General features: G+C 47.2%; 1 protein-coding gene across 1 annotated transcript in view; it reads right to left on the bottom strand.

Moving 5' to 3' along the window:
* LOC8031792 (gonadotropin-releasing hormone II receptor) overlaps positions 1 to 26,923 on the bottom strand; it is a 141,450-nt gene that overhangs the window by 24,473 nt on the left and 90,054 nt on the right. The window contains exon 2 of the mRNA XM_040218927.2: positions 25,560 to 25,764. Within this exon, the coding sequence (XP_040074861.2) occupies positions 25,560 to 25,764 (205 nt within the window). The remainder of the gene's footprint in view (positions 1 to 25,559; positions 25,765 to 26,923) is intronic.

Genomic DNA, 26,923 nt, shown 5'->3' with positions numbered 1-26,923 from the left:
TAATATAAACCGACGACAAACTTACACTTCTGAGCGCGGGGGGCGAGTGTCCCATTATGCGGAGTGATTATAGGTAATCTTCAACTTCCGAACCTTTCATATATTATTATTCGAAAACGAAATGATACATCTTTACGTATGATTCGAAATAAACACATATCTTTTTCATATGTTTATCTTGCTTCTTTCTGTTTTCTGCTGCAGGAATGTATGATGTCCATTGATACGATGTGTTTCTAACTTGTGCTTCCGCCCTCAAACCCTACCTTAATAGAAACCGACACCTGACTTAACCTGACGAAACCTCGACAGTTTGGCTAGTTGGTATTCGTGGACCATAATGTAGAAAAAGCGGGGAAAAAAAAAACCTGCACGGAGAAGAAGAAACACGCGAACGGGACGAACGCTGTGTAAAAGAAAGAAACCGAAGCAGCTTCGAGAGTCGAACTAGTTGGTATTCGTTGATCAGAAATACTCGTTCGAGCGAAGGAACAAGTGTTCCATTATGCGGTGTGATTATAGGTAGTCTTCCACTTCCAAAGCCCCAAAACATTTTTCGAAGCAAAATGCTACGTGTGTATACGCATGATCCGAATTTGTAACATAATTTTTCATCTGTATTCCTTACTCTCCTCTTTCTCACTTCCTTTTTTTCCTAATATTTTACTTCGTCTGAGTCAAAAACTAAAAATGGTATGCAGAAAAAAAGAAAGGCAAAGTTTGGGAAGTTCCTAACCTGTGCCTCCACCTTGCTTTCATTCCTTACTGTAAACGGATATCAGGAAGATCTGTTCCCATTATACGGAGTGATCATAGCGCATAATGAAAACAACTGTCCCTTTACGTGGAGGGATTCTAGGTAAAGTAATGTTCCACTTCCGAATTCCGGAGGTGATTTCGAGACGCGTTACAAGACCATCAGCGAAGAATGTAGAGAACGCTGGGAACCCCGGCCTGAGAACCGCAGCCCGAATTCCTTATACGGCACCGCCTCTTCCTCGTGCCTCATTTATATACGCTGGGTCCGGCATCTGTTTTGGTGTGCCTCACGAATTCCGTATATTAGGAATTCGCGGGGGCCACTGGCGTCCTACGGTACGGGCGTCTTTGTTGTTCATCTTTCTTTCTTTGCTCCAGTCTTTGTTGTTCCAGTCACTGTGAGTTTCAATAAAGTGCTTCCTTCCCTTTTTTAATCTCATAACCCTTTGGGACTCCAAATGACCAGTGCGTCTTTAGAGGACCGAAAGAAGGTTCTTTTGTTTTATTTATTCAGACACAAGGTCTAGGACAACATATGGCAACGAGAAAGTTGCTTTGACCGACGCGGTCTTGCAACCCGTTTAAATTGCACAGCAGGCACCAACAAAAAACGTCTGAAAAATAAATACAGAAAAAAATAAGCAGTTTAACAACAATTCGTAGCAAACACGCAACAACGTACGTTATGCAATGACCCCTAAACGAATCGTAGAGGACTATACAATACGTAAAGAAGAAATGGATCCTTGACATCAACCGGACAAAATAAATAACATGTTTCATATTTGGAGTCGAAAGCTGCAATGCTGTCGCGTTCACACAAACTCTGTTCCAAAAGGCAGCTGGGTGATCGAACCAGAACAAAACCGGAACCGAAATCGGGCATTTAACAGAGTGTTTTAGGGAACCGTTTGTGCACACCGAACAAGGTACGATGAAACCCTCCGGTACGGATTGCGCATGCGGTAGCGCACGCGCAGTCCGTACCGGAGCGCCCATTGCACCGTAGCGGATGTGCAAAAACGGTTCCCTAAAACTCCCCAATATTTAAACCCGAACAGGAACGGAACCGTAATCTCATGTGGCGGTTACTGGTTCATCGAAAAACGGTTCGGCGTAATAAAATGTGAGCCGCGCCTTCTTGCGGCTTAACGCCTCGAAGCCAATTAAGTATTCCCTACGGTACCGTCAGCGGCGCGGACTTGACTAAACAAACGGCGGTGGCGTGGAGGTGGCTCAGCACTAACGAAAGAAACGGAAATATTTCCCATCTATGTGCAGCCCGATTTAGCGTTGGCGAGTCGGCGCGGTAACGTACACTTCTATACATTGTTTCACTTTACCATGAAGCGCAAAGGACGCTATGAGCCATCGGAGCCACTCCAAAGCTCGGAGGCGGTCACGTGACTAGCTACGAGCTATAGATTAGCGTAGGTATTCTCCATGCTGAAATATCCTAAGACAAATGGAGTACATCAGACTGCTACATAGCTATTCTTTGTTTGTGTCTGTTCTTGTACCAAACATTTTTTTTCTTTTGCTGCTAAACAATATTTCAAAAGAAAAAATGAAGCTAACATAAACATCAAAATAAAAACACGACGTTGAAGGCTATCAGTGTGTTTTGTTCTACAGTGGCAAAATCTGGAGGCTTCAAGAGGCGAAGCCGCGAGGAGCGCAACCAACACCGTGGCACCGGTCGCCTGGAAGCAGCTCTGAGCCCTAAACGCTGCGCGAAAAAAAAAAAGATTTTGTGCATTATTAGAATTTCTCCTGTTTTTGTGTTTTTGTTTGTTTTTGTTTTATTCATTTCTAAACTGCTCTTCACCTTCTCCTCTTGAACTGAGTAGTTCGACCAGGGCGTTCGGGCGTGCGAGGGATAGTTCACGAGTACGGTGCCTGCTACCGTCAAGGTATCACGATGCGTGTCACGATGGTCTAGGACGTTGATTCAATTCAACTACTCCGCCAGAAACACTGCGGCAGTCCGTATTGCGTACGCCTAAACAAGCACCGTACTAGTTTCGGCGTACCCGAAAGCAACTACGATAGATTTTTTTTCCGGGCACCCTAATTGTTACCGCCCTCGCGCCGGTGTCACCGCCTCGAATAAAAACCGCGCGACAAAAACGAAGGGCGAGTGAAATAAAATGAACAGAACAGGCGCATCGAGTTGCGTCATCAACTAATTCAAGTGTGTACGATACAAAAGTTACTACCCACGACTCCGTAAATAGCGGCCTACGACTGAGACAAACAAGGTACTGCCCGTCGTCGAGTCTGCTCCTCGTGTAAATGTGATATAGAATGATTGAACACACGTTTATTGGGAATACACGAGGAATTTTTAAAGCCGCGAAGTTGTTCTGCATTTCGTGTAAGCGTAATAAAACAACGTCTACCAGCCAGCAACCCTGAGTGGGCTACAATTTTCATTAAAAATCGTCTGACCGAAACAACTTTCCCATTTTTTCTTTCAAAAGATAGCTTGCCGAACTTTGAGGGTTTCGACTGCTTGCCATAAGCTCGAGCCCGACATAATATTAAAACTTCCCGGGCGTGGCGAAGCGAGGGGTAACCGCGCAGAGCGCGGCCTGTTGAGAGCCAAACTTGGACCATTTGCGGTTCTGGCCCAGGACGAGAGCCACGACTCACGGACGCCTGAGATGCAACCCACGGCCGCGAGAACCCCCAATCTCAGGCACAACCACGGCAACAAGCGTAGTCAAGCAACCGAAACGTTGCGGGAGCGTGCGGTTCACGAAGCCAGTTTCCACGAAACATCAGTGCCGACGAAACGGGTGTCTGTCTAGCGTGTTTTCGCAAAACTCGGAGGACTCTTAAGCTTCGCCTTTAGCTTCGGCTTAGGCTTCGCGATAGCTAGATATATAAACTCCAGCTCGTTCCCAAAGCAGTGCAAGCGGTTCTTTGTTCGATGTCAAAATATAGCAATGAAAAAAGTCTCTGCTTGACCTAGTCAGCAGCGCGTCTGGCGCGCAACCGAAGGATCGCAGGTTCGAATCCCGCCTAAATTCTTTTTTTTAAATTTTGTTCGTCAATAAAAATAAATTACTTTATGAAGTTAAATCATTTGAGACACGCGACGACCTTTAATTCGAATTACATGCCTTTCATTTTACGCGTGACATCACGTATGACATGAGCGTAGTGGGTTTCAAATACCCGCACGTGGTCATGTGGCTGTGACGTAATGACTCCATCGACCAATCAGGACTTTCCCGTCAAGACGCCACCGACGCCGGCTTTTCTGCGACACGAGCTCCATAACGCTTTCGCGTTAAAACGAGACGAACCCTCGTCGCAAATAAACCAGAAAAACCCTCGTCGCAAATAAACCACGACATCTCGATCGCAAGAATGTCATTGGCTGTCTCTCACCTTTTGAACTCTTTGATCCACCACTCTGCAGCCTGTAACTGTACCACAGCTGAAGAAACCTTTCTGCTTTCGCTTGCCGCCCACTGATGTCTATTATGAAAGGCTGGATAGCGAACCGGGGCTTTTTTTGTTGAGGTCAAGTCGCACCAACGGCAACCATTACTTGTCACCACCAAAAACATTCAACTCTGTGGCGAAAACTAGAAAAAGTGTCGTTTCCCCCGTTCCTATGGTGTTGTCGGCACTGAAACTTCTTGGCTTCTTTTCTGGAAGCCTGTAAAATAGCTTGTGCATATACATTGAAACAGAAAGCCCGTACAGATATTATAAACGAATGTTTTGTGGTCAAGAGTGACTCCGCTGGGCGAAAAATTAAGTGCAGCTCGATGCGACAAGAGTAACCTAGAGTTACCGTGGAGTGCGTGGCGGTTTTGATGAGTAGTGTTTAGCAGACGACAAGCTTGAAGGCTTGGCCAAGCGGAATTCGCTCAATCCCGGAAAATTACTGTCAAGATGGAACTTTTTCGACAACAACGCGCACCAAACGTTAGGTTTATTTTATGTGCGGATGATACCACTTTTTTTTTTATTAAAAGCCAAACCACTTCTGAGTTTGAAAATACGGTGGCAGTTGTTCTCGAAGACCTACACTTAATGACGCAATTTAAGTGGCTAAAAATGAACACAGACAAAACTAAATGCGTACTGTTTAGGCCACGGAATCATAACACCTTATTGACTTTAAATACCACTATGAATTTGTAGGTACGCGGTACTTGACTCTTTAATACTCTATCTACAATATTTTACAGTATTTACATTAGATGTGCGGAGTCCATGAACGGTAACTGCGATCACAGAGAGCTTATTATGTCACGCCGGTCGTTCCGTCTCTCGAGCTCGTTTTGGTCGGTCATAGGGAAGGTCGGCGGGGGGTGTACGCAGGATGTCACGTACTAGTGCTGTTGCCGCTTGTGGGAGTGCAGCGACTACATAGTCAGACATGGTAGCCTGGGATGCCATTCTTTTTCGCCGAAAGGTAGCTTCGATGTGCAGGAACCAGAGCTCACTGTCCGTCATCCAGAAATCAGGAAGCTTCAGTGTTGCTGCCGCAATCTCTGGTAGATTAGGGTAGCCAGAGATAGGAAGGCAACTTGTGATTGGGACGGCAGCAGAGGTAACCGTAGTGGTGACCCGGACGTGATTGCCCAAGATGGCCTTCCAATCGACATCTTCAGTTGCGCCGCCAGTCACAACGTCTCCGCCAACCGTCACCACTACGGTTACCTCTGCTGCCGTCCCAATCACAAGTTGCCTTCCTATCTCTGGCTACCCTAATCTACCAGAGATTGCGGCAGCAACACTGAAGCTTCCTGATTTCTGGATGACGGACAGTGAGCTCTGGTTCCTGCACATCGAAGCTACCTTTCGGCGGAAAAGAATAACATCCCAGGCTACCATGTCTGACTATGTAGTCGCTGCACTCCCACAAGCGGCAACAGCACTAGTACGTGACATCCTGCGTACACCCCCCGCCGACCTTCCCTATGACCGACCAAAACGAGCTCGAGAGACGGAACGACCGGCGTGACATAATAAGCTCTCTGTGATCGCAGTTACCGTTCATGGACTCCGCACATCTAATGTAAATATTGTAAAATATTGTAGATAGAGTATTAAAGAGTCAAGTACCGCGTACCTACAAATTAATCTTCTTTAGAGATGTCAAATTCGGTTAAAATTCTTGGTGTAATTTTTACTGAATTACTTTCTTGGACTGAAGACGTTGAGCATATCCATCGAAACATTTGCAAAGCGGTAGGAATAATATTTAAAGCTCGTTTTATGTTTCAAGCGCGAGTGAAGTTGCTTTTGTGTCATTCTCTGATCTACACACATTACGTGCATTGTCACCTGGTTTGGGGAACAATAACGAAACTAAACCTAACAACACTGCTTCTAACACGAAAATAAGCATTTCGCATATTGAAAATGTCTCTTTTTTTTGCATTCTTCTGAGGGTGTTTTTTTCGAAAACATAAAGTTGTGACAATTAATCATTTATACAACTATCGTTTGATGGGAGTCTCCAATATGGCAGTAAAACAAAATAACAACTTTTTTTCTTTCCGTACTGTCAGGTTTGGTGAGAACAAACTAGACGTGTGAAACTAGACATAGCGACCACTGGTGTGTCACTGCTCCCCGTACCAATTGTGGATTAACCTCTTTAAAATACGCACAGCCATCGCTTTTAGATGGCCGCTGGTGGTGCCGCCGACGGGCTCCCGATGTGCAATGCAGCCCTACTACAATAGAGATCAACCATGCCGCCGTGTGCGCCCCTATTTTCATCACTTGAAGAACCTTCTTTAGGTAGTTTACGCGAAGTTCAAATTCCACCCCAAAAGTTTAGAGGTATCGAATTCCGCGTGAGTGTAGCGAATTTGGGGCACGCGAAAAAGACTATATGGTGGTGGTTATTGCATACGCCAAAAATACAACCGTGGTGATTTCGGCGTACGCAATACCCACTACCGTAGTGATAGTACTTTCTTCGTACTACACCGGTTGATTGAATTAAAATGTGAGTACTGTACTTTGGGGACTGTTTCTGAGCGCCTGTATGACCACTTAATCTGCGGAGAATTGCGTTTGCGATAAAAGGTCAAGATCACCGAACGAAATTAAGCATTTATTTGTGTCGCTGTCCTCGTTCCGGCAGCACGGCTTCCCAATACCTTTTTGTTTAACGCGGATGACGCCATGTTGACCACATTTTTTCTTCTTAATTACTCGCAGCTGCTGAATTTTTTGTTTAAAATCCGGTCTGAACCGGTTCGCGCTTGGTGGGACCGCGTTAACCGAAACGTTTTTGCGGATTCGCCACTACACCGGAACCGAACCGGAACAACAAAATGTAAAGTTATTGAACCGGAGCTGAACCGGAATAATGACCGGTTCGCTTCCCTGGTTTGCTGACACTGTCTGCTGCGTGTTTCTCTCTTGGTTATCGGTCCCATCGCATTGGTCACACAAAACACCGCCCGCAGACGTGTTGCAACATGTATGAAGCAAGCATGCTTTGAACGTGCGTGGGGTCTGCCCGGAGATGTCGTCATGCCTCCTGCGAACACTGTCCCTTCTGCACAATGGATGAAGCAGTGGGACTAAAAGTAGAGCAGTGTTAGAGCGTCGACTTTTGCGTTCGATGGTAGTGGCTCGAAAACGCGACGACTCCTCGCTTCCACCGTTCTTTTGACACACACCATGCAACTTTTGCGACCCGTGTGACGTAGACAGGACATCACATCGTGACGTCACGGTGAGGCACATCCCCATCGTGACGCCACGAACGGAACCCAGGGCGCCAGCGAAACATCTTTCGGCGCTAATAGCGCTAACCCCAAAAGTCGAAATACGAAAAAAAAAATGGGAATGCTTCGTACGTATTGCGGGGTGGTGGCTACCTCCTTTCGGCGGCGCTTTTTTATACCATAAAAGGTATAACGATATAAGAGAAGTGAAAGAAAAGTTGAAGAGAAATAGGGAGAGAAGGGATGAAAAATAATAAAACGTTAAAAATATATAAATATATATATATTAAACAAAAAGAAACGTTTAAGAAAGGTTCGCTGAGGCCGGTTGGCATATTGATATATTGCCTCAGGATTGCGAATGGAACGATATCGCAACAAACGCGAAAGGCAGGAACCGTTGTTGCGTGAACGGGCCATCTCGAATGAATCCAGCCTTTCAATACCTCTCAAGTTTTTTTTTTACTTTTGTTCGCATCTCTTTTTTACTTTTCACGGAAAAGGAAGGAAAATGACATTTTTGGAAAACCCCACGAGAAACTTTGCGAAAAAGGGCTTCTTGCCAGTTTCATCTTCGGCGTTCTTGTATGCACATTCTTTGTTCGCTTTCTGAAGTCACCGCTGAAAGAAACAAGCACCACGTTATCGCTCCATATTATACCTGACTGAGAGCGATAAAAAAACGACCGACAGCCCGTGCTTTACTTACAAGGTTTGAATAGCTCTGTTGCCGTACAGACGCTGAAATCTAAAAGTGTGCAAAGAAAGGCCCAGGACAAACATATCAGAAGGCCACGAGTTCTCTCTCACCATCCGTGTACGGGTGAAAAGTTGAACATTTGTCGACAAAGCTCCGCTAGCAAAAACCCCTGACGCGCCCAGTCAGCATCCAGAAAATCTAAACATGGTAACTTTACCCGAGGCTTGTGCAAAATCCTAATGTTCAACATTCACCTATGTCAGCTATGTTACCCTGTCGTATTTCGTTTGAGAAAGCTCCCGTTCTAGACGCACTCACCACGGCTAAAATCGGATATGCGTTCGGAACCGAAAGTCCCACGAAACGTATTGCTGGATATTCCAACGAGCCAGTTTAAAGCAGTATCCTTTCTATGGTTCACGCATATTACCACGCGGACAATATCATCAGTTTTCTCCAGTGTAAACGGTCATAGGAATTAAAGATCGCAACCAGCTGTTTTGTAGTGAGCTAACTGCGGAAACTTGGGCACTCTACGACAGCCGAGTTGCTAGAAGTCATTGTAAATAATAACTACACGTTTCAGCGACCAATTTTTATAGATAAACGTTGACAGCGACTGCCCTCTCGCATTTTTCTTTCCCACCCATTGCGTCTAACAAAAAGGCACTGGGTTTTCCCGCTCGTAATAATCCAAGTGCCAGTTTTTTTTTTAATCCGAGTGTTCCTGAATTTAATGAGGCTGTACGCCAATTTAATCCTAGTGTCAACGAATTTAATCCAAGTTGTCAACAATTTAATCCCAACGCCATTCAGTTTAATTAAAGAGTCACTCAATTTAATCCGTTTATATAGATATAGATTGCGAATTAACTATGACTAAAACTCGCATGTTACAATTGTTTAGAGGTCGAATTCGCTTGCAAGTCATTGCGTGAATGGTCCTCTCGAAAATTTCGAGGGAGTTTTTAGACGATATTAGGTAAGCTCGATACTTAATGGCGGGGATGCTTTGTCGGTTTTAGATAAGTGGCGAAAACTTTCAAAAGGCTTGACAAGGAAGCCGTGTTTGAAAAATTTGTATTTTAATTATATGTATACATCCAATGGCACCAACATTTTCATTGCAAATCAAGATGCTGATTTTCGACTGCGTGTATTCCACACTCGAATATGTGAGTTACATGTCCTCGGTGTGGAGGGCAGGCACAGTGTACTTGAAGTGATTGCAGTCATAGGCAGCGCAATCAACACGATGAATTTGCTGCACTGCTTAATTGTTTGAAGCATCTGCCATCAGTGTTCTTTAAGGTGGTAGCTTGAGGCTGCGCAAGTGCGGCTGCGCTATGCTCACTGAGCTAAGCTTTTACGCCGGACTTTAACTTTGAAAACATTTCTTCAATTGGGTTGAAGAACGGACTGTATCTTCAAGTACATTGCGCCTGCCCCTGAAACCAAAGGCATGTAACTCACATATTTGAGTGTTAAATACACACAGTCGAAAATCAGCATATTTGTTTGCAATGAAAATGTTCATGTCATTGAATGCAAACACCTAATAGAGATACAGATTTTTCAAACACGGGTTCACAGTCAAATCTCTTGAAAACGTTTGTTACTATTCTAAAACCGATGATCAGTCAGTCTCCAGCTTAGGTAATATGGCCAAAGAAATCCCCTATGTCACGCAACACGCATATACAGTGAAAAGTCATTCGTGACTTGCAAACAACTAAAGGCCTGTCCAAACAAGATACAAGAGTGAGCCGCGGGATATCTAGACGGGCATCAGGCACACCATTGGCAGGTGGCGTGTGGCGTCAAGTCTGACGAGCACCGACGTTAAAGAAAAGTGGAGAAGGCAAGGAGGAAAGTCGTGAATTTTGCTTGGCCGGTGTCCCAACGGACATGCGACCGACGACTGCCGGACGTTTCAATTTTGATGATGTTTGCAGGAGTCGTGTGGCCTGACGACTTTTGTAGTAGCCTGTTTGGACAGGCCTTTAAGACCTCTGAAACGATTGTAGCATATTGCCTCGCGCGTGGCTGAGCGAGCGCGTACTTGGCCAAGAAAAGGGCATATTCGTACCGTGGGGAGTGGATTGCTTACTTTGCATCAAGCCAGAAAACGTAGAGCATGCATTAATTTTTTGCTCGGATGCGATATTTTTATGGGACGTTCTCCAGCGTACATTGAAAATGAACTTTTTTTTTTAGCCTACGTACAATACGGTTTGTGACTATGCAATCGAGTGATGAGGTCCCTTACGACATGTTTATGTTCAGTCGGTTATTCAGCATTTGAAAAAAAAGCGAATGTCTTTCCGTCATGCTGATATAGATCTAAGAAAAGTGGATGCGAATTTTCGAAAAATTGTGCAAAAGTTAAAGTGTGTATCAAGCGCCTAAAAACGTACCCGAATGGTGTCATATTCTTGAACCTCTCATACAAATGCGAGGATTTTAGTTATCGGCCCCAAAAGACATGATGGCTGCTTTATCGAGTGTGTGAGAGCACTTCCGAGTGAGTAACCTTGCCTCACTTCTCACGCAAAAAAAAAAAAAAACGCGTACGTGTTTGAAGGGGGACCGTGCTTGACTGTCGCGCGGAGGATCTGGGTTCTATTTCAGGGAGTGGAATGTTCTTTCATTTATTGTTTATCCTTGGCGTTCTCGTAAATTTCAGAACTTTCTCGTCTGATCGAGTTACGAATGTTCTACGCGCCGAACGTTCTAGGCCGAATGTTCCAGAAACCCACGGGGCTACAAAAGGTGCTCCGCGTGGCAAACCGCAGTCAGTCTCGCCCCAGCGTTCGATCCGGCTGTTACGCCGCCATCGACGCCCGCGACGCTCTATTATTATCTTCTGTTTCCTTTTTGTTTTGAGCACAAGTTCTCCCCATTAAACGCTTAGTTTGTTCCAGTCCTCGTCACCTCATCAGTTATCATTAGTAGTCGTAGTTAATTCACAAGTGTGAACGGATTAAGTTGAGTGACTCTCGGATTAAAATGAATGGCGTTGTGAGTAAATCGTTGACAACTTGGATTAAATTCATTGACACTTGGATTAAATTGCGGTACATCTGGATTAAATTCAGGGACACTCGGATTAAAAAAGCTGACACTTGGATTATTATGAGCGAGGAAACCTGTAGTTTCGGATGAGGTCAGTACTCTTACTACAACGTAGATGGCGACAACATCAGTCCGCACGTGGAGCGTTTGGCAAGTTTGTAAGGGCCAGTTCTTCGTGAAGCACTCCTAGAGTGCGATGCATTCTGGGAGAGAACTGGCACAGTGCCAGTAGGGGCGGATGCAGGAATTTCCTGAGGGGAGAGGGGGGGGGGGTCAGGTGTTGGTCAGCGTACCATATGTTTAGGAACCCCCTCCCCCTCTCCCTTGTTTTACGCCCTAAATATTACACATGTAAAAATTAAGAGGGGGGTCAGGACATCCGGACCCCCCCCCCCCCCTTCTAAATCCGCCCCTGGGTGCCAGTGCGTGTGGAACGAACTCGCTATTAGTGAGATCGACCTATTCCTGAGCCCTGCCCATTCAATAAGTGTCCATTGTAGAAGGCTCGACAGCGTACCGGGGCTTTTCTTGCTGGGTTCAAGTGGCACCACCGGCAACCTTTGCTTGACACGACCAAATACATGGGGACTTCATGGGGAAAACGAGAAAAAGTGCAGTTTACCCTGCTTCTAAGCTGTTGTCGGCAATGAAAACTTCTTGGCTCCTTTTCTGAAAGCCTTTTAAATGTTTGTGCATATACATTAAAACTGACAGCCTTTGCAAATCTTATAAATAAATGTTTCGTGGTCACGAGTGACGCTGCTGGTCGAAAAATGTAGTGCAGCTCAATGAGACAAGAGTTACCAGAGTTACCACGGAGTCGGAGGCAGTTTCGATAAGTTGGGTTTAGCAGACGACAAGCTTGAAGGCTTTGCTACACGGAATTCGCTCACTCGCGGAAAGCCGCTGTCAAGATGGAATGTTTTCGAAATTCATCAACTTCGGGGTTTCCCCGAGGACGATCTTATTGATGGCAAGTTCCTTTGTTTAATCCACTATGACAGCAGGCTTGCGAGCTCAGCCCTGGGTGCTCGGGAACCTGGTAATGAAATTAAATGAAATGATGTTTAGAGCGCGGCTTTTAGGCGCCCGTTTCCGCGTATAACGGCGTCGCCGTCGGCGTAACCGCCCCGCTAATTTTAGCGGGAAGTTGAATTCGTGCTGAGCTCACGCGACGTCAATTTTCCCGCTCAATCTTGCGGAGAATCTAAATTTGTTCTTGGGTGACTTGACACGAAGGTATGTGATGTCATTTTCTCCACTAAATTTAGCGGGGGAACTGTGGGAGGAGGGGAGGGTATAGAGGAGGAGGATGGGAGGGTACGCAGGAGGAGGAGGGAGGAAGAGAGGAGGAGAAGGAGGGAAGCAGCAATTGGGGAGAGGAGCAGAGAAGGAGGGCAGAGCATGAGGTGGAGTAGAAGAGGAGAAGAAGATGAGGGTAGGAGGTGAGCAGGAATCGGGGGGGAGGAGGAGGAGGGGCATAGCCTCCCCTCTCCCTCCTCAAGAGCTGCGCTCTAATTTCGCATTAGAGAGAGTTGTAAACGTCTTTCATCTTTAATGGGCTCCAAACACTCGATATAATGATCGCAGCTCATCGCAAAATACTCGACACCGAGCACAGCGTAGAAGCTTCCATATTCCTACTTTTTTGTGTTTCTCCCGTAAAGTTGCGTGTATCGGCCGGTGTCAAGCAATGGCCGCTGGTGGTGCCACCGTCGAGCTCGCGATCTGCAATCCAGCCTACTGAAATATAGATCAGCGATGCCGCCGCGTGGGAGCTTATTTTGATCCTTGAAAATGATTCTTTTGCTAGTTTACGCGAGGTTCGAATCCATCTCCAAAATTTTAGAGGTATGGAATTCGGCGTCAGGGTAGCGAATTCGGGACACGTGAAAAAAACAAACAACGGTAGTGGTTATTGAACGCGCCAAAACTGGAACCGTGGTGATTTCGGCGTACCCAAAAACCACTACCGTAGTGATAGTGGTTTCGACGTACTACACCGGCTGGTTGACTTCATATGTGAGTACTGCACTTTCGTAGTGTTTCTGAGTGCCTGTATGACCACTTAATTTGCATAAAATTGTGTTTGCGATAAAAACGGTCAAGATCACCGAACGAAATTAAGCATTTATTTGTGTCGCTGTCCTCGTTTCGGCAGCTCGGTTTCTGATTACCTTTTTATTTAATGCGGATGACGCTATGTTGACATCATTTTTTCTTCTTAATGACTCGCAGCTGCGAAATTTTCTGTTTAAAAACCGGTCTGAACCGATTCGCGCTTGGTGGAACCGCGTTAACCGAACCGTTTTTTGCGGATTCGCCACTACACCGGAACCGAACCGGAACGAAATGCAAAGTTACTGAACCGGAGCTGAACCGGAATAATGTCCGGTTCGCTTCCCTGGTTTGCTGACGCTGGATGACGCGTGTTTCATCCTTGTTACTGGTCCCGTCACGGTGGTCTTACAAACACTGTCTCCAGACATGCTCCACCATGAACGAAGCAGGCATGCCTAGAACATCCGTGAGGTCTGTCCTCAGGATGTCATAATATCTGCAGCGAGCGGTGGGACTCAAATTAGAGCAGTGTTAGACTGTCAACTTATGCATTCGACGGTGTTAGCTTGAGAAGGCGATGACTCACCCTTCCACTGTTCTTTTGACACACGCCATCCAACGTTTGCAACCGATCTGATATAGCTCGGATTCTCACTTCGTGACATCACATTGAGCCTCATTCCAGTCGTCAACCCACGAATGGGACCCAGGGCACCACCTAAACATATTTCGGCGCTAATGTATACGTGCCGTCTGGAGGTGTCTGCCTCATTTCGGCGGACCTTTTTGAACCATCAAACACGAGACTAAAACAAGTAAAAGAAGAAGCGAAGAGAGGAGCAAGAGGGAAGATGAAAAGCAATGAAAAGTCGAAAGAAAAGTTTATAATATAAAAAAAAACGTTATAGAAAGGGTGGCTGAGGCCGGCTCGCATATTGAGATATTGCCGCAGAAATCCGATTCGGACGTATCACAGCAAACGCGAGGGGCCGGAAGCGTTGTTCCGTGAACGGGCCCCAGGATTTCAGTGCCAAGCATTTTTTTCTCAAGTTATTTTTTGCATCTCTTTTTTCCTTCTCTTGTATAAGGAAGGACAATCGAATGGTTGGGAAGCCCACCAGAAGCTTCGCAACAAAAAAAAGGCCTTGCTTGCAGGTTACATCTTCAACGTTCTTGCGTGTTCGCGCTTTGTTCGCTTTCTGAAGTGACCACTGGAAGCGACGAGCACCATATGTTATGGCTCCACATTATACGAGACTGAGACCAATAAGGAGGCCGGAAAGACATCACGTATCAAGGAGCGTTAATATAAATACAGCATGAGAAGCACCCCACGTTTCGCTTTGGCGGTCGTCGCCGTGAATGTGCGGCGCTGAATACACATCAGAAAGTGTTTGCCTAAACGCGAAACTGCCGGCACCGCGCAAGCTGTCGCTATTTGTTAAGTCTTTGGCGACCTATAAGATCTTATATTCGCACAGTGTTTCTCTTCGCCGCGCTATTTTTAATTTTCAAACGAGACGTTCCGCGCTCAGTTCGCATACTGGTCGCTCCGGCGGTTGTGCCAATCGGAGCAGTGGCTCTTTCGATTCAATCTTTATAGACACTTTCCGGAATTAAATTCAGAAGATGAGAGCTTATCATTCGACGAAAAAAGCTGTGTAAAGTACCTCCGGTTAGGAGTCTGCAGCCGCTACACTAGTCGCGAAAGCGGACACGCACAAAATGAAATGAAGCAGAAGAAAAGTGACAACTTTTCGCGTTTAATAGTTTCATTTGATGTTCTAAACGAAAACAGCTTGCAAGCACCGTACGTGCTCCGGCTAGATAATAATTGAACGAAACTGTGGATTGGGCCTTTTTTTACACAAATTTCTTTCAACACAAAACCCGCTAACTAAAAACAACCTCAGAAAAAAAAAAACAAAAAAAAAACATCTCGACAATCTAAGGGTTACATTGCCGGCGACTACGCGGAGTGGGAGTACGTTTCGGGCGCGAGATCGAGAAACCCAGCCGTGGAAAGGTGCAAACGGAGCTGTCCACATTCGCGTTGCTGGCAGTGCTCGCTCGCGCCACTCGGCGAATCGCATCAGGGTCTCCGTTCACAGAACCACAGCCAGACTGGAAGCGCGCGCCCTCTTTCTTTTCTTACGGCCTTCGCAATTGGGGCAATCGCCACCTCCCGCCGCGATTCGCGGGGGGCGCTGTCACCTCAGCCCTGGGCTACCCTTTGCCGTTTGCACAGAGCGCGTCTGACAGTGCATCTCAGCGCTGTCGCAACTTGCGGCCGAGATTTTTATAGCCTTTGACACCTGATCCTTACGTTTAGACACTCATCCACTATCTAATGCGCTTCTGATGAGCCCAAAACGGTGAATATTTGACGCAGATCTCCGAGAGGTTCGGGAGTAAAAAGTAGTAAGCTGAGACAGCGAATGCAATTGCGGAAAAACTATACTCGTCTTTACCTCGAGGACTCCTGTTGCAACTCGAGAACAGGAGGAGACGGACCCCGTCTACGTGGAGGAACTTTAAGGGATAAATAATTCATACACTCTCGTGAAATGTAACCAGGCCCAATTTATCTATTGCCGTGATCTGCATCATTATTTCATAGGCCGCACATGAAGTCGGTCACCTGCTCTAGACGAGGGCGTAGTAGTCTGTACAATTTTCGCACAGTGCTTGTTACAGCCTAAAGTGCTTCCTCGAGGGCTTGTGCAAATATCCAGCCGATTTTTCGTTTCTCTCCGTGACCGTCTTTGCATGGTTAATCGGAAGTATTCTGAGGAACCGTTGCCAAAACAACAACCTACGAAGCTCGAACATCAGCGCAAAGCAGCTCGAAGGGACTCTCCGAGTGGGATGAAGTAGGGTGAGGTGGTTGCGCCTCTGGCGGCAAGCAAGTGAACTACATACGGAGAAAAAATGCCATTGACTCCCGGGCGATTGCAAAGGCCATAAGAAGAGAAAGAGAGCGCGCACTTCTAGTCCGGCCGTGGCAGAACTTGCGTTTTACTTTAGGGGGACCAATGGGGACTGCGAGAGCAGGCACCTTCCGTGGGACATTGTTGTTGCTGCAGGCTACTGCGTAGCCCACCCTCCTCCCTACCCCCAAACAAAAGGGCGTTGGCGTGACAGCGCCACTGCGGAGAACAGCGCCAGCCCGGTCGTTTATTCTTATTGATTCCTCGGAGAGAATCGGCACCCGAAGAGGCATTCGAGCAGAAGCGTTCACCATCTCGTCATCTGGACTGTCCTGTCGTTCGCGTTCCGCTGGGAGGATGTGCCCACTTCTATTATTCTCTGTCGGCTCGTTGCTTCGCGAACGACGACGGCTACGTACTGCCCCACTAAGCCAATCATCGCGTCGGAGGGAAAAAGACGCGTGACCACACTCGTTTTCACTAAACTCGTTGTCACGCCAAGAAAAAGAAAAAAAACAAAACAAGTTCTGTCTTCATGCGTGGCCCGAAGTAGTTCATACGAGATTTGGTTTTAGGAGGAAGAAGCGAGGGCTTAAGCGTTCGAAATTTGTACGTTCATATAAAACAACACGATGCTAATCTCGAATACACCAACGCATATCTTTATTCAATAAAATTAGTAATCTTGCACGAAGAGCCGGACTTTATTTGCTGCGATGACTGAGGTGAATGCGGGTTTAATTGGGTGCAGTGCTATCGAAGCCAAGCGTGGGAGAGAGAGAAGAGCCCATTTTGTACGAAGTTAACCGCCGAATTCAGAAACCTCACTCAAACTACACTCAAACTGAAGGGCCCCTACACGTCCTCGAGGAAAGCGCGAGGGCCGGCGCTGGCCAATCGCGACGGCGGATCCGTCCTCGCGATTGGCCAGCGCCGGCCCTCGCGCCTTCCTCGAGGAATTGGAGGGGCCCTTCAGTTTGAGTGTAGTTTGAGTGAGGTTTCTGAATTCGGTGGTAAGTAACGGGCTAATAAGTGTGGGGGACAAAAGTGACGTCTGAGACAGAGAAAAGAAGATTTGAGTAAGAGGCCCACAGGGGGGAGAAATCCCTTCCTTTTCTCGCCGGGATGCGGATCACGTGGTAACAACGTCACGGCTTTCCGCAGAGCCGCGCTGGCGTGGATTTCCCCAGGGTAACGGCGGGGGGAGCCTCACCTCGGGCTGCACAAACAATCCCCGCCTTGGCGGGCGATCTCTTCGCAAATGGCGGTATTTTGTTCGCGTGTCTGGCAACTTTACAGATTTTGCTCAGCGATATGCCGGCGGTGGCATCAGGATTGCCTAACTCGTTGTGGCTTGCGCTGTTGCGCTCGTCCTCCGAGGCACCCGAAAGAATCGTCGATGTTCGCGAATTCTTTGCCGCTCATCATACAACTGGTTTCGGATTCCACGTATTGTGGAAACCAAAACGTGGAATCTAAAACTTGGAATCCAAAACGTCTTGTAAAATCCAAGACGCATCTCTCTCTCTCTTTCTCTCTCTCTCTCTCTCTTTTTAAGCAATAGGAGCAGCTTGTCCCGTTGTGCATCTAACAGCACTGCTGCCATAATCGCGTATCGCCGTTTCATGTATCCGCTTCCATATTTTTACTCTCGTCACCGCGCATCGAGCCCTGTTGTCGAGAGTATGACCGCTGAATACGCCCGATAACACTGACGTCCCTCTCGGTTTCCCGCCGTTCGTGCGAATGCTTGGGTCCGGGAGAGAGTTCCGCAGGAAGCCGCCGATCAGTGACGTGGAGCACCTCCCTCCCCGAAAGCATTCCCCGTGAGAATACCCCTTAAAGGCCGACGACCAGTCTTGAGAATCTGCAATGCAGAACATCCTCCTCACCATGGGGGAGGAGAACACAGGGTGCAAGGGGGGAGAGGAGGAAGCGAGGGAAAAGTGGAAAGCGTGAAATGGTCGTCGGCCTTTAAGAGGGAAGTTGCTCCTTCCTCTCTTCTCCTATATAGGGAGCATTCACTGGGCGCCATATTTGTGGGTGCTGTTTAGAGCGCATGCTCAGAACGAGCCCACATTAATAGGCTGCTAAGACCGGCAATCTTGAGGGTGCGGAATGCACGTTACAAAAGAACTGTGGAAGCTCGCCATCAGCGCGCGCTCAGCAGTCGCGCACACAGCTATGGCCGCCAGTGAATACTTCCTATAGTATAGTTGGGTTTCCCTCTCGGCCCCCGAATCTTTGCTAAAAGCTGTCGCGTGATTCGCCTCCGTCGCTCTGATTGGCTGGAGGGGACGTAGCGTTCCCTTTTTGCCAAGTTACAGTGAAAATAAGTACGTGAGAGACGAACGTGTAGCATGTGCGAAAGCGTGTGGTTGAGAGACAAGAACCCTGTTTTGCTTATCGTAAAACTAAACTATCGCAGAACGCTCATTATCTGTCCAATCAAGCAGTGCCAGATGAGCATCATTGCGGCGCTAGTCGTCATCGTGCGTTTGATCGGCTAAACCAATCACTTGCAAAGAACGCTCCGCGATCCTGCGCTATTTTCTGAGCGTTTGATTGGATCCATTTTGGCGCTACTCGCTTGAGTCCATAGGCTGCGCTCGGGCCTCCCTGACGTCACGCCCATGCGGTGGCGCTGCTGTCGGCATTGCGCATGCGCAGATGCTTCACCTAGGGCTAAGCTGATTTCTGCGCACGCGCAGTGACCCCCACCTGGTGTGGGCAAGCGTAGGCTTGTTTTGAAGAAACACCGTGTCGGGGATTATATATATCGTACAGGGTGTCCCAATTAAAAATTTACAGGGTTTTCTTCACCGCGAAAACAAACTATACATGGCCAAACGCTCATTCTCCGACGAAAAATAGATCTAGGGCCCTAAACTCGCCCAACACAAAGTTGGAGCCGGAACTTTTTGAACCGCACCTATGGACCTTTACAGCGGCAGTCTCGAACGAAGCGCGCGGGCGAAAAATGCTGAGTCACTGAGCTGTGGACGTATGCGCAGCGTCTGATATACCGCACAGCAGACCAACAGCGCATGTTCAGAAGGCGTTCCACAGCCCAGCAGACCAATATGGCAGCGCGCAGGAGGCAATCTTTGCAAAGGTCTATTGGATGCCGCCGAGGAAAGCGCCAAGTCATCGTCGTGATAGACAAATCGGTGCAATTCATGAACTTCGGCCCCAACTTTGTGCTTGACCAGTTTAGAGCCCCTAGAGGTACAAAGCACATGCCAAAGTTTCAGCGCGAACCGATATTTTATTCGAAAGTTATACGTGATTTTCTGAGAATTTCCATTGGAAAATGGGGCCCATTTCTGCCCGTTTTCGGTTTCTGGCGCCATAGAGCACCATGCATTTGAGAGGTCCGTCGGTCACCATTTTCCCATTGACATTTTCAGAAAATCACTTATAACTTTCGAATAAAATATCGGTTCGCGCTGAAATTTCGGCACCTGGTTCGGTTCTCTACGCTAACCTTGGGGCGGAAAATGAGCTTTCGAAGATGCGTAGTTTATTTTTGCGTTGAAAAAATCCTGTAAATTTTTTTTCAGGGGCATGTAGTGCAATCCACTTATAACGATACCACATATAACAATATACTGTTTATAACGATCCGTTTATAGAATTTATAGACTAGAAACGACCAGTTTCTAGTCCAGATACAACGAGAATCGGTAATAACGATTGCATTTTCGGGTTTTCTTATTATTAAATGGATTGCATAGGCATTCTGCAATGTTGTTTGGTTTGGCGCTATCTAGCGACTGACGCAGGAAACTTTGAGTATACGCCTGAAAGTGACCGCTGCATTGTTCGAGCGTGAGCTAGTACTTTGGTGGCGTCGCTTAGCCTATATTATAGAGCCTCAAACAAGAAATGCCGGGTAGCCTAGGAAGCCGGGGGCGTACAACGTGTCCGTGAGGCGGAAGCTACGGCCCCTGCAGGCCAATGGGAACATCAGAGTGAGGTGCGTGACCAGACGTATCGCAGAAGTGCGCTTTTACTACACTGTTAGCAAAAATAACACGCCCAGACGTGTAAACCGTTGTCCCATAGCGGGCACGTCGAAACGTGTTCGTTTTACGCGGAGCCATCTGTGTTTTTCGTCTACACATGAGGTGCTGTGTAAACTTAACACGCTACACCGTGTCTGCCTTCCGCAAAACCGTTTCGAGCGTGTTCCTTATGAAACATGGCGGCCAGCGGCCGAGAACAGGCGAGAGACGAGCCCAGCCAGCCGCGCGCCTTTCAGCCGAATTGAAAGCACACAGGGCGCGTTAGTTCTCGTTCGATGTCTTTTATACACAGTAAAGTCTCCAAGCGGCGGACGTAGCTACTTGCAAAGGTACGTACGTGCGTTGTCGGCGGCGTCAATAGCTTCAACGAGCCGCTAGACAAAAAAAAAAAAAAAACTAATGCCGAACTTACATGGATAAATAACTTGAGCAAACTATTTAGAATCGGGCGGTAACTTGCGCCACCTATCGAGATTTCTAGCAGCCTGTTGTTAAAAAAAAGACGAGTCTGTTAACACTGCGAACGACCACGACTACACAGCAACCCTACATACAACGCAGGCAACACAGCACACAGCTACACAGCACCGATATGTACACAACAACCGACACTACGCCCGACACTTCCTACTCGATATCCATTTCTCCCCGCGGCGCATATAAGCTTGACATGTGCGGGTGAGCTCTTTGGTCGCTGACCATTACAGATTTATATAAGAATACACAAAACACGGCGCAATGGACAGCCGTGTGTTAGAACTGTTTGCATTTAAAAAGTATGGAGGCAAAATCTATAATGTTAGTCCGTTGCAATAAATAACGATATGTTCACAATAAATCTTAAACCTGACATGAAAAAGTTCAAATTTTTGTTATTTTCTTGCTTGACCAATGTTATGAGTAGTCCGACTAGCTTGAATCAGATAGGAAAACAAATTATTGGGATTTTGTCATTACGTATACAATAATAAATGAAAATGATCCTGGCGCAAAGCATTTTTTATATATTTTTGTGAAGGACATCCGGACATCCGCCCAAGACTTCACTTCCGCTAATTGCAGCAGTTGCAGTACGGGAGCAGACGCCTTCACTTTTGGGGCGTTTTGATGCAGTTTGTTGTCGTATGTCGCGTCGGTGTCGAGAAGAGCGGTGGGGCTTGAGAGTTTGTGACCGGTGTTATTCGTGAACACTGGTGTGGGGCGCTGATGCGTCTTTTTTTTTATACTGCCACCGCCCCGAACTTTGAAGATACACGGGCCCGTAGCAGTGCATTATGCTGAATCGCGAGCTCCTTCTTTGTTGACGTCGCTTTCCTGGTACCACTCGTGGATACTGCAAGCGTTTAAACAGTGTGCACCGTCTCGCCTACATCCCCGGTGACGTACTCGACCTGTTGAAACTTATTGCTTCCGTCATTTTAGAGTACGCAAGGCAGTTATCTCGTTGGTCTGGTTTCGGTTATAAAAGCAAGGCAAAACGCTCGTAGTTCCCGCCCTCAGTACACGTTGGACATCTTTCACACTTTGACACCGGATAACTGAATGAACGAGGATTTACATTCACTTCCGAGGTTACTCTCGCCGCTTCCTCACCGTTGAGCAGCAGGATGAGCTGGCGACAAGCCGCGGATGAAAGGCTTGAGCATCAACAGCCCAAGCGCACTCGGTGCCGATGCGGGCGACGCGGGTTTCTGTCAACCGGGAGGCCAGCACAAACCGTGACCGTTCCAGCTCTTCGTCATGACATGGTGTTGCAGAGAGCAGGGTAAAATACAGCTACACGGATCACCGAAGCAAACGACTGCTATCTTAAATCTTGGCTTGTGATTGCGCCTTTGTAGTAGATCATCTTATTCGTTTTGCTGGAGAGACGCAAACGACGGGCATAACAAAATCGCTTGCATATTCCGCATATCTCACGAAAGCATTTACCCTGTCACCTTGCGAAAAGCGTGAAACACGGAGTCCGCACTGTCCTAAGCTTCCCGTTTTTTACCTGCTTTAGAGCAGTTTGTACCTGCTAGTAGATATGCCTACTGAAACTGAAACAGGGCAGTGCCAGAGAGAGACGAAGTTGAGAAAGCTTGCTCGCTCTCCAATTTCTCAACTCTCAAGCGATTGTACTACAATAAATGCACCAACGCGTCTTCCAAAATAAAGAAAGAGCACTACGTTCACAACATAAAAAATGGTCTCAGTACATGCATCTGTGGGCAGGTAGGAAACCTTGCCCTAATTTATTCACGCCGCATGATTCGCGCAACAAACTCGTTGCAGGACCGAATCATCTACTCGAGCCGTGTGCGTCGCTATGCAAACGCAGTCCAACACGAAGCATAAAAAACGGCAGATTTAAGACAACAATCCGGAGTCTATTATTCAATTAAAACAACGTAATTTTGTTGAAAACGCCCGCTGCTTCTTACTCACGGTATGTGTCGGGATACTTCCACAGTTTGAAACGGAACGAAGGAAGATTTACTTTTAAAAACGCTCGCTGCGTCCTCCCGGACCAGCTGGACCGGATCAGCTGACGACGACGGGACTGACTGTACCCGTTGAACCTCCACCACGCAACAAACAATTTGCACTCTGTGTTAAAAGCGTGGTTCAAAAAGACCCGGAATACAAAGCACCGCACCACACACGACGAATGTTTCAGCTCTTTTTCGCATCACCGGGTTGCACCAAACAGAACGAGATCGCCAAAGTCAACGCCGCGCTGTCGTGAACCTTGGCTGGTGGTTGCGAACTCGTGGACCCTGTGACTCCCTTCGCTTTCAAAGCACACACGACGATTACGAATGCTACTTTCCGTCTTCCAGGAACATCACAGGGGCACTTTTCCGGTCACGTCTTCACTATGTGCTCGCAAACTCCGAAGCTCTGTGCGAAGCTTCTCGCGTCCCGTCAAACCAAAACAGTAGCGGCGCCATGCGTACTTGCCATGATTTTCTCCGGTCAAACAAAAACAACGAAAGCCAACCGGCGCTTGCTTCCAGCGTACATCGGCGTTGCGCTTGCGCCGTGGCCAGATCGCTTGCAATTGAAGGTTGAAGCAAAAACGAAACCAACTGCAATGTCACGTGTTCACATCGAGGACACGCTTTTTATATCCATTTTAGCTGTTTGGAACGAATAATTAGACCCATGACTTTATTTGTGGTGTCTAAAAAACTGTTATCAGGACCCCTAAACTAAATACAAACATGGGCGACATGAGGGAAGCCGCATTGCCATCGACCAGAGGATGGCGGCGAGCACGGTAAGCGCGGGTTTCGCCAACGTCCTGCGACATGGCGCAGTTGCTTTTGGTGCAAATCTGTCTCCAAGACATGTTTCTTTCCGCGGCCTTTGTCTCGACGGTCCTTTCTAAGTGTGTCCCCAAGCATTCCGGTGCTTCGATAGCCGGCAATGCCGCGGTCGTCGCCGGGGGCGATGCGTGTTATCGAGGCCGGCTACACGGTTATGCGTGTATGACCGAACCAAAACACGTTTTTTACAACCTCGCATGATTTCTGAACGAATTATCCGTTACTCATCGTGTAAATTTATGGTAATTTGTGTAAATAGCGTGTTTTTCACCCCAAATATTCGCCAAATACACGGGACTTGCTAACAGTGTACGAGGAAGGCTTTCCGGTGCGTCACGCTCCAAGATGTGTTCGGTGCGCTCGTATACGCAGCGCATATCAAATTCGCCGTCGAAACGCGATGTTGGGCGTAGCGTTCACTCTTGACAAGTTACAACGAGACAGGGTATAACCGTGGGCTCTCACCCCGCTGGCGCCGCCTGGCCGTTGGCGGCCGCGTGCGGTTTCCGACATTTTAAGAAAAGCAGGGTGGGAGAGCCTCCACCTTTTTATTATCGTTTTGCAGGCTATTAGCTTGCGGCGTCATCTAATCAAGACCACACAAAAAAAAACTGTGAGTTTTTGTTTTGTGAATAAAGATGTATAGAATGAATGATTACTGTTCATGAGAGCGACTCCCGCACACAGAATTAACAAAACGCAAGACTCAAACAGGCAAGAAGCTGCGAACAAACACGAGTGACAGAGCGGCTGTAATAAATATATTAAATGAACAAAGAGAGCTCAATAAAACTTCTCACGAAGATGTTTTCACGTGGTGCATTTATCAAACCCAAATTGTATAAGCGTCGGGTAGGTTTTTGTGGGAACAAAAAAAAAGAAACAGGCCAAAACGATGGTGTTATTCCAATGCGCATAGAGTAGATAGTAGCAGAAAACGTTTACCGCAAAAAAAGAAAAGGTTCGAGCGGTTGTTTAGGCGGGGGGCTCGAGGAGACAGCAGAACGGAAACAAACCTCCTGGTTCAGGCTTCTACCAATACCACGTAGAGACCCAAGGCCTGCATATGACGTCATCATTAGTGGATCCCGCACCAAGCGGCAGACGCGTCCGTCTTGGTATCGCCGCGTGCTAACGCAAGGTAGGCTCTGTGGAAGGGATGACGTTTGGGGAGGGGAAAGGCCTAGTCTTCTAGGTGGTGTTGCTTCTATACTCACAGATGCCACGACGCGAAAGAAATACCTCGAAACTTTCTACGAATATCCCAAAGCAGATACAGCAGATACGAGAGTGTTATGGTGCCCTCATGGAGTGTCAGCGTGAACCACTTTGTTCCTGTCTTCCCCCCGCAATGTACTACAACGTTTTCCTTTTTTTAATTTGTTTCCTGCAAACTACAATCACGAAGTTCGAGTACGATTAATGCCTCACCTAAAAACACACTTGTTGAAAGTTTCCTCGCATTTCGTTAATTGGCTTATTTATAGCGGCTTTGTTTAAAACTAAATTGGGCTTTGGAACGTTTTGTAGTTGGTTTTAAGGAAATGCACGCCGTTGGGGTATGCTGCCTGGAGCGCGTCTGCGAATAGTGTGTCTACAGCGTCCGAAATAGTGGTCACTCGATTTCCGCCTGATGACGTAATAGAAGTGTCACGCTGTCGCCGGCCGCGATCCTGGCGGCGTCCCAACAGCTGTTGTGTACGTGGCAAACGCCTGTACCGCCGAAGGTTGCCCTCCAGCTTTACAGTCCACGGAAGCTTCGACATCCAGAAGTCGGGACTTCAGGACGACAGCGACACTCGCGTTCGCTCGTACTTTTTCGTCGGAAGCTTCTAGCCCCAGCCACCAGGATCGCGACATCCACCAGCATGACACTTCGGTTTCTGTGACGTCATTTGTTGACACTTCGTAAGCAGTTTGAATGTGTGGGCGGAGACGGCGTTCCGGGGCGCTGTAGTTGGAATCGACGAGTATACCTTGAGGGTCCCTGGACTGGCGGTGTATCTCCCAGAAGATGCGCGAATAGCAGACGATGATGGCGGCCAGGGGCAGCCCGTACAGGGCCAGGAGACAGAAGAGGTTGTAGAGTCGCTCGTGCCAGGAAGACGGGAACGAGGCGAAGGTGACGCACTGCTCGAACTCCGGGAACTGCGGGTGTTCCATGACGTGGAAGATGATCGCCTGCGAGAAGAAAGCAGCGCACGCTTTCAATCAGGCAGCATCTTCATCCTAAGACTATGACCGTGTTCCAAAATTTACTCGATCTTACTCCAGGGTAAGGGTTTTGTACCTTGGTGTTCCAAAACCTACCCTCGTCCAGCGCTTTTCAACCTGTGTTGTCACGTGACACGACCCGCCGGACTAACTCGGATCTATTTGGGTAGGATTTGGAACACAGCCTGTAGAATAGTATCTTCTCGCTCATCCTCTTGGGAGCAGTGGACCATCCCTATAATTGTAGCCGATTCGCAAATTTTGACGTTTGGTGTTGCGCTTGCAATCCTAGAGAGCATATGCTAGAAGAAAAGCTAACAACCGGCCACTAAGCAATTGAGTGTGATAGAGCAGTACGTGTCAATAGGCAGGCACACCCTACTGCTCTTAAAAGCCGCGGTTACACAGATAAAACATCACACAAAAGGCAGCGAAGAGAAGAGAACGCTGGAATTTGTTAAAAATGTTTACAGAGATAACGAGGTAAAAGTAACATGTGAGAAAAATGCAACGGAACCAATTGAGATGTAGCGAGGTTTAAGAGAAGGATGTCCTTCATCACCCTTACTGCTCGTGTTGTACTTATAAGGGCTAGAGTAAAATCTGGAGAATAGTGGTCGTAGTTTTGACCTGCAATACCCCAGGGGAGGCCAAAAGATTAAACAGGCATTACCAGCTCGTGTATGCGCGGGTCATATGGTGCTAATTGCTGAGAACAGCAATGCGGATCTACAGGAAATAATGAATATATGTGGTACCGATGGACGAAGGCTAGGCTTAGAATTTAGTAACAATGAGGCAGCAGTGTCATGATTTTCAATGTTGGCAACAAGAAAAAAACTTAAAATCCAAGAATGTCTGGTTTAGGGGGCAGATTATATGAGTACATAGGAGTGTGGATTCATGATAGTGTGGATTATCTTACTGAGCATAAAAATATGCAATTGGTAAAGGCAAGAGAAATGCAGCTGTGATAAATAATATAGCTTTGTGGAATTATAACAGAGATGAGGTGGTGATGAAATATTGGAAGGGAGTTATGGTGCGGAGTTTAAATTTTGACAATGCAGTTCTTTGTATGAAATTTGGTATCCAACCAAGGTCAGAAGTAAAGCAACACGGTGTG

This window comes from Ixodes scapularis, unplaced genomic scaffold, assembly GCF_016920785.2.
Source record: "Ixodes scapularis isolate PalLabHiFi unplaced genomic scaffold, ASM1692078v2 PGA_scaffold11__112_contigs__length_91849675, whole genome shotgun sequence".
Lineage (NCBI taxonomy): Eukaryota > Metazoa > Arthropoda > Arachnida > Ixodida > Ixodidae > Ixodes > Ixodes scapularis.
This window is presented reverse-complemented; position numbering and strand designations above follow the sequence as displayed.